The 12,298-nt window shown below is 34.5% G+C and overlaps 1 protein-coding gene and 1 long non-coding RNA gene across 2 annotated transcripts in view; one reads left to right on the top strand and one right to left on the bottom strand.

Moving 5' to 3' along the window:
• LOC148651514 (uncharacterized) overlaps positions 1 to 1,205 on the bottom strand; it is a 49,826-nt gene extending 48,621 nt beyond the window's left edge. Inside the window, exon 1 of the long non-coding RNA XR_015925765.1 lies at positions 1,128 to 1,205. This is a non-coding gene — a long non-coding RNA (uncharacterized LOC148651514). The remainder of the gene's footprint in view (positions 1 to 1,127) is intronic.
• LOC148651513 (carboxypeptidase Q-like) overlaps positions 1 to 12,298 on the top strand; it is a 141,306-nt gene that overhangs the window by 104,976 nt on the left and 24,032 nt on the right. The window contains exon 6 of the mRNA XM_088601879.1: positions 8,890 to 8,981. Coding sequence (XP_088458005.1) covers positions 8,890 to 8,981 — 92 coding nt within the window. The remainder of the gene's footprint in view (positions 1 to 8,889; positions 8,982 to 12,298) is intronic.

The raw sequence follows: 12,298 nt of genomic DNA on the forward strand, positions 1-12,298 counted from the left end.
CACCTTGTAGCATTTTAATGATTATATGAGGCGAGTAAACTGTCCTCATAGTAACATTTCCATTTATCTGCTTATATTTGTGTATTTCATTGGTAATGTGATATACTGTACTGTTCGCTGACAAAATACTATAAAATCTATTTGAAGAACTACAACTACTGTATGTGCTAGAACTTAAATATTATTGAACTGTTGTTATTATCTAAAATGGCTTGTACAGTACATCAATAAACATTATGTATTAACAAAACCACAAAAATGGTTTCATACAGTACATTCAATGTATGTATAATACTTCTGTAGCACTTCACTCAATAATACAGTATACTGTATAATGCAAGCAATCCTTCATCTTGAGAATAATAAGAGAATGTGATAGGCAAGTTGAAACTGTGAGAGTTCCTACCCTTATTCTGCACACCTCATTACCTCCTGAGAATGAAATGACACATGTTAAAATAATTGTCTGCTTAGATGTTTCCACTTGAAAAAGTAGTGCTTTTAAGCATTAAAAGACACACATGTTCTCCAGTTGTAATCACACAGAAACAATGCCACATCTCAGTGAAGATGAGACAGGGAATGCACTTCGGAAATGTTACCGGTAGGAGCATCACAACTTGAAGCTGATAGGGGGTTTTGCCCCTGTCTCTCCACCATTACCTGTCAATCATGTGTAGTGACCCAGAAGTGACCACCCTAGTTGGCTTCTGACAACAACACTTCACAGCTGCTAATACTATTTTGTGTAATGGAAAATAGTCATCAGATTACACAGAGCTGCTTGTATCCAATGCAGGCACATTTACATTGCTACCATCTTGGCTAAACATCACCACTCTGTATACAGTAAATGCAATCTGAAGCCAACTTTACCAGAACCCTCTTGGATTTTGGCAAAGGGAGGTGTTTTCTCACACATTCCAGCACTGTGTTTTATTTGGTGGTGATAATAATATAGTTTTGGGTGGCATAATGGCAGTCTTAGGAGCTGGCTTGTAGCTGTTGATGATACTGTCACTAAATTCGTTTTTGTTTTTGTTGAGAACACTTTGTGACCTTTGCTCCACCTGCTGTTACATTAATACAGTCCCTTCATATTTCAAGCCGACAATTCTTTTGCTCACCTGATTGGAGTCACCCAAGAGTTTCTGTGTGGGATGAATTCTACAGTATGTACAGTTCCCTCCAGATTCTTTCACACCCCTGATAAAATAGGAACAAAACATCCTGAAACAGAATGAGGTTTTCTTTAAATAAAATTTAACAAAAGCAAATCTCCAATAACATTCTGCTATTTTGAATTGCAATTGCCCCCCAATTCCCTGCAGTTGAAAGGAAGTAATGCACATGGAAGTTAGTAGTAGGCTAAAGTCTGAGAGCTCCCTGAAAATTGCAAAGCAAATGGTCATTAACCTTCACAAGTTGTTAAATCTAACACATTCTTCTATAGCATGCATTATTAAGAAATTTAATTACACCATAGGCTGTAAAACAAGGGGTTTGTGAGGCATCCAAAATCCAAAGGCAACAGTTGTCGAAAACTACAATTCAAAGTCATCTGAAACTCAAACTTGCCTGAAGTCATTTCTATGACAATTCAAACTATTTCTTATGGTAAAATGAGGATTTTGGATAGGCCTACTGTAAAATTTTGTTTGGCATAAAAATATGAACATATTAAAAAAAACAAGTGTATTGTGAGGTGGGACTTTTGTTTTATTATTATGTTTTGGGGGTGTTTTACTGTACATACATACAGTACTGTAGATATTTGAGCCCTTGTCAAGGTAGGAGAAATCCTGAACTCCAACACATGCATTTTGTCAGTGAGGGTGTATCTCACCTTGCGCTCGTTTCTTGCTGAAATAGGCTCAGGCTCCCCCATGACTCTATTATATAAAACAGTTAGAAAATAAATGGATTGATGACTGAATAAGCTACTGTATGCATATCCTTTTTTGGACTATCAATTTTCTTTCACTGTATATAATTAGTACAAATAAATTGTGCATATAAACAAACAATTCTTGTGAGAATGAACATCAAAAAGAGAAACGAGCAACAAGCCGATGATATGAATATATTGGGTGGAGTCTCAAATCAAAGAAAGGAACGCATTTGTTGGAATTGGAAACTGAATTTCAGATTAGCTTCAGAATGAAGAACTAAAACTGTAAAAATGATAGAAGATATTATAATTTCAGTTCAACTATTTCTCATATATAATTGATATTATTCATATTTATGATAACTAATGATAAAATCCTTGAAAAATAAGTCAAAAACAAATTGTTGTTTTGTTTTCTGATTTTTGATGGTTTATAAACAATAGATGTATTGTAAAAATGTAATAGCTGAAATTGTGAAAATATGTGAATTTTCTTTTCCCTGTGATAATACACAAGCTGATTTTTGCAGATGTAGTCTTGTTCACATGAACTCTAAGGGAGTATCTTAAGATTTTTTATTAATATTGACTAGTCCCATGAGTGATACCTTTAATCAATTAAACAGTTTCTGCTTAAACAAAACCTGGGAAAGGCATCTACTGTTCTGTGGATGATTTCCTGTGAGACATTTCACAAAAGCAATGATCCAGTGAATTGCTGATTTTGCATGAAAATGAAAATATTCAATTAACAGTTTAACAGGATAATCTGGCCCTTAAGGCTAATAGATTTTGGTGTCTCCAAGGAGAATTTGTTAAAATAAATTGACAAGTGTGCTCTAACTAGAGGTTTTCTTTAGAAAAAAATAAACTCCAATGCCATGTTCAGTTCAGAAAATTAAAAATGGAAATATTGGTAAGGTCATTTGATTTTTTTTTCTGTTGGGTATATGAAAAAGTAACAGAAGAGGAATGCATTACTTTATCATTGCTACAGTGCCAAGTGAACTGCAGGCCTTAGAGTTAGGCCGTAAATATTGAAATGACTTTAAATATAGCTGAAGTGATCTAAAACAATCTGATGCTCATAAAATCTTACTGAAACAAGACAAAGAAGAAGGGAATAATCAGATTGAATTATTTCCTCTGCACTTGAGAATCATAGATGCACCTGTAATAGTCTATTGATGAGTGATTGTTCATTAAGTATTATTGTCTCTAAACATACAGTAGCTGTCTTTGTTTCTGATATGAAGTCTTTGGTTTCATCTGACAATTTTATATATACAGTAATACACAATTAGAATAGATTTGCGGATTACACTTGTTGTCCCTCAAGAATGCGTGTGCAGTACATGGTGGTGGTGCATAACATCTCCACTCCCTACCAGAGGTTAAAGTCCAAATAAAAAATAATGCACATTTTTATATTGATGTAACTTGTTTTTATAGATGAATATATCTTGTATATATAGATAAATGTTGTTATCATTTTCATGTAAAATGTAAAGGAGTGACTGTTGATAGTGGCGGTGGTTGCTGAATGGTGTGGAAAATACAAGTCTTGTGCCCAAAGCCACAAGTAAATTGCTCAACTATTTTTAGTCCATTTACTTTCTGTGAGCATTTTAAATGTCATTTGTTTTAAAGTCTCGTAAATATTATTACAATTTTTAGGCTTATTTTCTACTATTATTGGTTGTCGACTGTTTTGTTTAAGCATTTTATTTGGTGAATGTTAAGGTTTACTACTTTGTTGATCATTTTCTTTAAATTATTTTCACAGCCTTTTAATTACACATTTTTAGCACTGATGTTTGCTTTTGATATTTTCATACAGTACCGTTTTAAACACTTTTACAGCTTTTTGATATTATTTTCAATTTAATCAAATAAAACATATGGTGCCAAAAATATTTTAAAAACCCTGTTGAGTTGCATGTTAGTGGCTAGACCAGGCATGCTAAAGTGAGAACAGATTTGTCCTAAATTAAGTAGTAGTTTATATTATATAGGCACAAAATATGCAGATTGAAGAGTGTAAATCAAAACTACCTGTAGATTTTGTTGTGCTTCCTATGTTCAAAGGATTCACTTGCGTACTGTTTTTCCCGAGGAGTACAATTATTTTTAAACTGTAATTGCAGACTGTTACAGTCTCTCCTTCTGCCCCTTTATAACCTAAGAGTCCCTTAGCAGGAAGAAAACACTAACCCAATCTGAAGCATGTTGCGGTGTTTCAATAATTGTGGGGGTCTTTAGAGATTTTAGAGACAAATCTCTTCAGCACATGTTTCTGTAATTAAAACTTTCTCCGAGAAACACATTATATAAAATGTCCAACGGGGAAAACTCAGGTCACACTAATGAAAATGATATATCTGTATACAAAACAGAAAGGAGACAAAAAATACAATATGAATAAACAGAGGAGGAGAAGAGATTCACATTGTGTCCCAATGGTAAGGGGTTTTCAAAAGATTCATGTAAATCCATACTGCTATTGTGTAAACCAGAGGAAAGCAATCTCTGGTAAAAGTCAAACACACTACCTCTCACTGTCCTCATATTGGCTAGCTTAGCTAGCTAACAGTACATCCGAACTCCCTTGGCAGTGGAGACCACTGTACTGTATATTCTTCCTCTCACTTTTCCAAAAGGCTGATTACTTCCTTATTCTGAACAGTGTTTACTTCCTCCTTTCACTACTATCGTTCCCTGTTTTTCTACATGTGTTGCACATATGACCACCCGCCCGTCCTGGGCAGCACTATGGTGCAGTGGTTAGCTGGGGCACTGGGTTAAATTCCAGACCCGGGGTGCTAACTGCGTTGAATTTGTACTTCTTCCCGTATTCGCATGGGTTCTCACAGGATGCTCCAGTTCCTTCCCACCATCCAAAGACGCACTGGTAGGTTAATGTGCAATGGTAGGTTGTGTTTGTTTGTGCCCTGCAATGGACTTGTGTCCCATCCAGTGTGTATTCTGCCTTACGCCACGTACTTACTGGGATGGGCTCCATCTCCCCGTAGCTCCCTGAACTGGATGAAGCAGTTGGAAAATGGATAGAAGGATGGATATTTTCCATGGCTTGTTAATATTATGAGAAGTATTATGCTTTCCACAGATAATATTTATGGATATTTCTTAATACAAATATTGTCCTAAACCTTAAATTCTGCTCACATTTTATTTGGTTATCTGAATGTAAAATCCAATTAAATGCCATATTATATTTGATACTTAGATTTTAAATTCATGTAATTTTAACAGCACTTCAGTTATGTTACAATATGTATTAACAGCCCATGTCTCAATAAAACTTGCATTTCTAATTTTCTAATATTTCCCAACAACTGATTAAAACGTTGAATTTTAAATTACTACTGACTACTTCTTACTGTATGTTATAAAGGACATGTAAACTCTGTAAATAAATTTTAGATGCATACGTAGTAACAATATCCATCCATTTTCTAGCCATTTTATCCTATTCTTGGTCATGGTGAAGCTGGAGCCTATCCCAGCAAGCGAGAGGTACGAGGCAGGGTACAATCTGGATGGGACACCAGTCCATCGCAGGGCACACACAGATGTATTGTCACTCTCATCTAGAGACAGTTTTCCCAGAAGACACCTACTGTACCAGTATGTCTTTGGACTGTGGAGGAAACCGGAGCACCTGGAGAAAACCCACAAGAACACGGGGAGAACATACAAACTCCATGCAGACTGAACCCCAGGTCTGGAATTGAACCTATGGCCCCAGTGCTAAAAATGGCAGAAATGCTTACCTCTGGTTCACAATCTCACCGAGGAGTAACAAGGCTGATGAAAATATACTGTAGCACATGTGATAAACTACAATATAAAAGAATTGTAATCTGAAGGATAATAATTGGTTTGGGTTGTCATAAAACACCTTCGAAACATATTCTTTTGTATGCTTTCCCAACTTGTCAATTGTCTAAAAACAGTATAACAAAGGATATTTTGTATAAAATATTCCAACATAAATCATGCTCAAATCTAACACCCTCTTCCCTGCTGCACTAGATATCTAAAAACTGAAACTGCAGATATTCACATTGGCGTTGAGCTTTGCTCACTGGTTATCAATGTGGTATCTGATCAGAAGAATGAGACTTCACTGCCTCACTGCCAAGCCACTGGTCAGAAGTAAGTCTTTCTTACTTCTCCATTATAGTGTTGGAAAAAATAAAGAGTTAAATATTTTTTCTACAGCTCAAGAAGCTTTTGCAAAATCTCCTTTGCGGTTGTGGTGTTTCCAGATTAGAGGAGCTTTACTGTTCAGGTCAAATAGTTGGGGTCATTCAGGGGCTCAATCCTCTGGCACCTCAGCTTGATTACTCCTTTAGCTTAACAAATGACCTCATTCCCCATCTGCTTGAATGAGTGGAGGCTGTGTGCAATTCTGTGGTTGCCTTGCTCTTGAAACTGATGAGTAAAATATGCAGTTGGCTTTTTTTACCTTCAGTTTGTTTACATACACGTAAGAGTATTGTTGCTATGTTTGCTAGGTTTAAGCAACAGATCATGAAATAAAGCAGCAACAGAATGATTTTAGTCAGTAATTCCCGACCCTGTTACAATTTCACCAGATATGAATTTTCATCATATCTAAGGTCTTCCAGTCTGTAAAAGTACTACCCTTTTTTCACAGCTAAAAATATTAAACTCAGTGCAACCTAGCATAGTATAACTCATAAAAGACATTTTAATTCAATATACGCACTCTACATATGCAGTTTATATTGTACTGTATGTCTCCTTTAAAATATAACTGGTCATATATGTTTTAGTATGAAAAGCTTTTTCCTTTAAAAACAAACCTGATTTGAACTTTTATTACCTCAATGGTATAAAATAATTTGGGGTTTTGTTTTGTATCTTGTTAGTCAATGTGAAAGAAAAAGCAGTTTAGATTAGTTATTCCTCCGTTATTCCCAATTAATCTACTCCAAACAAGAATAAAGGGCCCAGTGTTGCCCTTTTGATAAAATTGTGTTATGACTTTTCTGTTTTCCATATTTGTTTTGTTGCTGATCATCCTTCTTTCTCCTCTGTGACTGCAGGAGCCTAATGTTACTGCCACTGTTGTTTCACCATACTGCTCCCAGAGCTGTTGTGTTATTCTCATTTTAGAATAAAGTCATAGTTTTTATTTTTATAGGCCCCCCTCAATGCAGGGACCAGGCTACCCCATAAGTAATGTCTTCTGTATTGAGAGGTGCTACTCTAGAATGTCATCTTGTCTATTCTCATTAAATCTAGTTTAATTATGTATCAACAAATCACATATAATTTTCACCTCCTTCAGCTGCTGTTCCCCAGTTCTTAAGATGCTGTTCATCTTCTCAGTACTTCTCGGTACAACACTTCACACTGTCAGTTTGCACTCTGAGGTTACTTTTTCAGTGATACATCTATATTTATCAAACATTTCTAGTAAGAGGTACTTGAAATACTCTAATCAAGTGTTTGTAAATGTATCAGTTAATTTGTAAAATATATTTAAAATGTATAAGCTCATATATTAAAGCAAGAAGGTTTATTGTATATGTATTAGTATTTTTATTGGTCTGTATATACCACCAAGTTAGGTTAGAACAGTAAAAATAACTAACATATGTAAAATAAAAATAATTTGGTTTAAAATACATTTACATTTTTAGAAGCTTTTATACTGTAAGTTATCTACATCATATAATTTCTTGATATACAATACAGAAGCTGAAATACAAAAACAGTCTATTTTTTGTCTTTTTATATTAAAATTATTTTTTGATTATTTGAGGCTCGGGCATTGTCAATCCATTTTATGATAGCTGAAGAAATACTGTAAGTGTGGGTTTAAGTGTCTGCAGTACTTTCACAGCATTCAATGGATCCAACTCCAATAGGCTAATTCCTCTGAATCATTTGTGAATAGATTTCACACTTTTTAATAGAATGTAATAAATGGTGAAATAAACAGATGCTACAAGCAAGCAGACAACCGCCTTACTTTCACAATTTATTTCATTTTCTCTCCTGTATATCCAGTATAGTTCTGTCACACAGTACTGCTCTGGGCAACAGCATGGAACAGTGATTGGGGTTTCACACTTATGACTGGAACATGTGGGTTCAAATCCCAGAGGAGACACTGCTTTGGTATCTTTGAGCTACATACTTCACTAGATATCTATGATAGTAAAATACCCAGCTGTGTATGTACAGTAACTTGTCTCTCCTGCAATACTGTATTTTATAAAGCATGTTATTATTATCATTATTATTATTATTATTATTATTATCTGCGCTTAAAAAAGTAAAGTGTTAATAACTGATTTTACCAGCTTGATAAAAACAAACATTCCTTTGGCATGAGGTTAACTTTTTTTTTGTAAAGGCATAACTCAAGTGATTTTCAGAAAGAAGAATCGAACCACAAGCTAATTTTGTAACAATTCTGTATATTTCTATGGAAATATGTTAGAACATAGCGATGTCTAATTTATTTGTTTGGCTCACCACCTCTGTTGCCTTCACCTTGTAGAGCCCCTTGTCAAGGGTGAGGACAAATGTGGATGGCACTTTGTCTTGCCTGATGGCATTAGTTCGGCTGTTTCATTCACATCCACTGTAATTCACAAGTAAATTCATGATCAGGTTAGGGACGTAACATATACCTCTAACATCTGAAGGACAGGGCAACACATGAGCATAAATTTACCTGAAAAATGCTATTGTGTCAATAAACTGTGAAAGAAACACTGCACTTCACTGAGTTGAACTATCTGAAGTGGAGTAAATTCCCTAAAGCCCTCTCTTGTATTAAAAATTAAAATGGTTTTATTTAGCATTCCTTTGTGAATACTGTTTGAATTCAAAACTATTTAAATATTAACATATTGGAAAAAGTAATTGAAATATGAACTTTTTTTATTTATTAGAGCTAATGCTGTTTTTTTTTTTGTTTAAATCCCAATCAGGCCTTCGCCCAAAAAGAACTCTGCGGATGGTAATGTGGACTGGGGAAGAGCAGGGAGGCATTGGAGCGAATCAGTACTACAACCTTCACAAGGCAAGTTCATTTTGACATCGCCCTACATACCAGTTTTCATCCCAAGTGTTTTAGGAGGACTACAGAGGGAGACGATGCTCAAACTGTCAATATCCATTCTACATGTACAGGTAGAAATATGGGGTTTAACAGTTAAGTAATAGGGTGAAATCTACATAGGTCTGATTAAACATTAGAATTTATCTAGAGCACCAAGGTTAGAATCCCTTTTCTAGTTTTCCAATTATTTTTTCCAGTTTCATACAAACTCTTTCTGTGAAGCGACCAGGATGTTATTGACCTACGAAATTGTCCTTCCATCTCATCCATCGTGTTTTGGAACTTTTTCCAACCAGCCCCTGGCCTCACAATGGTATCCCTAACCATCCCTACCCAGATGCTCAGCTGTGATGTAAAACCTGTTCTAGGTAGTGTCTTGGTGCCTTCCACTTCTTAATGATTGACCTCACAACTCTCAGTGACATACTTTATCATGAGTGTTTGAAATGTTATACCCTTCACCTGATCTATCCCTTTGTCCAATCTTATCCCTGAGTTGTTTTGAAAGCTCCTTTGTCTTATGGTTCAATCTTTGCTTGAAATCCACTACCTGGCTGAGGGACCTTATAGAGATTGGTGAATGTATGTGGAAGTTATGTGAACATAATACTGCATGCGGACAGGGAACACTTTTGTGTAGCCCATTACAGGAAATTTATGTAAATTAATTTAGGGTTGCCAGAGTTAGTTTTTAATACTTATTCAAGTATGACTTTTACATTTTTCTTTCTTTTTTTTGTGTTTTGCTTTGTTCGTGTGGAGTAAGTTGAGTTTCTAACACATATTAATTGGTACATCAAACAGTCACGACTGCAAGCTTTAAAGCAACAAAATGTGAAAACTAATAAAATAAAGGGTCTGCATACTTTTAAAAAGCATTGTGGTTACTGTATATGGAATTAGAACATGTCAAGATACATACTGTTTGAAAGCAATTTAGATTAGATAATGTTTGAATATATACTGTAAATTTAGGAATTTAGTTAGAGATGAAAAGGAATACACTAGAAATACCGTCTTTCTGTATCACAGATGTCTCTCTTTGTACTGTGAGTCCCAATAACCTGAGATGAAGAAGTTTGTAAATATGAATGCTTTATACTCTTTTGAAGATGACTGAAACATGTCTGCCTGAAGCCTATAACATTTCTCTGTGAAAGCCTCATTACACATCATAACCAGCCTGAACCAACTAAATTGATTGTGTTCAATCCTAGCACATACTGTACAGTATATAGCCTTTTAGGTGATTTATTGAAACTGTGTCTGGATATTGGATTATGAAAAACAAACATGCTGCACTTCGATAATAGCCATTTCAAAGACAAATGAGGGCAATATTTTATATGCAGTATATTAAATAGAAGAAATGTGCCATGATTCAGCCAAATAATGGGATTTGTCACTGTGCAAGCTGGAAGAAGGCAAAATGGAAGATTGATTGCTCTATGTTTGCCACTAAGAAATAAACACAATTTAAAGTTCATATTGTTTTCTAGCACCTGAGAGCATTTGTGGCACTTGATAGCATGATATCAGAAAGAATTTCTACTGATTGTTTCAGGTGACTTCACTTTGACAGACTTTAAAAGTTTTGCACATTGATGCGTGTCACCTGTAATGGATTAGTCATTGTTTCTCCTAGCCTTTTTTTTAATTAAAGCAGCATTAATCAATTTTAGAACATATTCACATACAGTAGCATATACTGTACTTCTGAAAAAAAAATGCAACAACCCTCTTAAAGATAACCTGTTAATTATTATTTTTTTATTTTGAAAGAAGGTGAAGATTTTATTTTACTTACTGCCCAGAATTCTGGCTGTTGTGTTACTATAGTACTGTAGGCTGGGGAATCGATATAACATTTTTCTAATGTGAAAATGAAAATAATTGAATTTCTGTCTGAAGTGAAGTTAAATGTGATTACCTTAGTAGGTGACATGTCAATCACAGTTAAATTATTCTGCTGAATAAATAAATAACTGCTTAATTGGTGTAAAGGTGCAAGCTTCAGGACTTTAGCTATTGTGTAGCCAGAACTGTTTAATATACTGTAGAGTATATTCGTGTTTGTAATGAAGTTTATCTGATAAAGTATTTCACTCTAAAAGCACCTTGAACTCAACAATTTAAAGAAGAATTAAGAAATATTTTTTCAATTAAGAAATATAGATTTATTTCAATCATCTGAAGATTTTTGCCTTGAAGTGATAAAATTCTAGTTAAAGCAAAGCTTAAAATAAGTAATTGAAAAGCTCTGAGTCTACTAAACCACATGAAATGTGTCTGGAAATTAAACCAATCCAAACCACCATGCTTGTAAATATACAGATGTTTTTTTTATATAGAAACATTTTTTAAATAGTATCCAACATTCCCAATTACTTCACAAAAAACACAAATACCAAAAATACCAAAGAATATTTTTTCTTAGAAACATTCAATATTTAAATTGTTTACAAATGCAACTTTACATATGTTGGTGTAAATTTTTAAATCCCTCAAGTACAGTCTTAAAGGTGAAATTGCTGCCCAATGTAAAATGTTTATATATTAGAGTTTGGAAAGTGAAGGAAATCTGTAACTGGTTATCCTGTGTAAAACATACTTAGCTATCCAGGTTGTGTTCTGGTAATGATTTAAATAAAAACACAAATATTGATGCTTTAACTGTTTTATGTATTTAAATACTACATAATACACGTTTTCTCTTTGCGATATGCATTGTACACCAGAGAAGCTTCTTTAATACTCTGGTTCTTTCCACATTCCAAAAATGTACTGGTAGGTTAGGTGGCTTCTGGGAAAATTGGCCCTGTGTGTGAGTCTGTACAGTATTTGTGTCTGTGTGTGGCCCTGTGTTGGACTGCCATAACATCTAGAGTGAACCACGTCTTGCACTCCTTGCTTGCCAGGTTAGGCTCCAAAATCCCCTACAATCCTGAACTGGAATAAGTGGTTTGAAAATGGATGGGTGGACTTTGCTCCTCATGCCTTCTGGAGTCTGTATGTTTTTTCTTTGTTAACCTATATGATCAAAATACTCAAAAATGGATTAAAACCATTAGTGATTTATTATCTCGTGATATATAATTATTTTTTAAATAAGGAAACTTATCTAAACATTTGGCAAGAAAAAATCTATCTGTATGATGCATAGTAGTTAAATTATTCTGTGCTAGGACCTCAAGGTTATTTTTTGTAATGGATCAGTTAGGATAAGTTATCATTCATACAAACCCAAAAGGATGTTAAGTTGATTTCATTAGGACTTA

Source organism: Lepisosteus platostomus, chromosome 12, assembly GCF_059453375.1.
Source record: "Lepisosteus platostomus isolate fLepPlt1 chromosome 12, fLepPlt1.hap1, whole genome shotgun sequence".
In the NCBI taxonomy this organism is placed as follows: domain Eukaryota; kingdom Metazoa; phylum Chordata; class Actinopteri; order Semionotiformes; family Lepisosteidae; genus Lepisosteus; species Lepisosteus platostomus.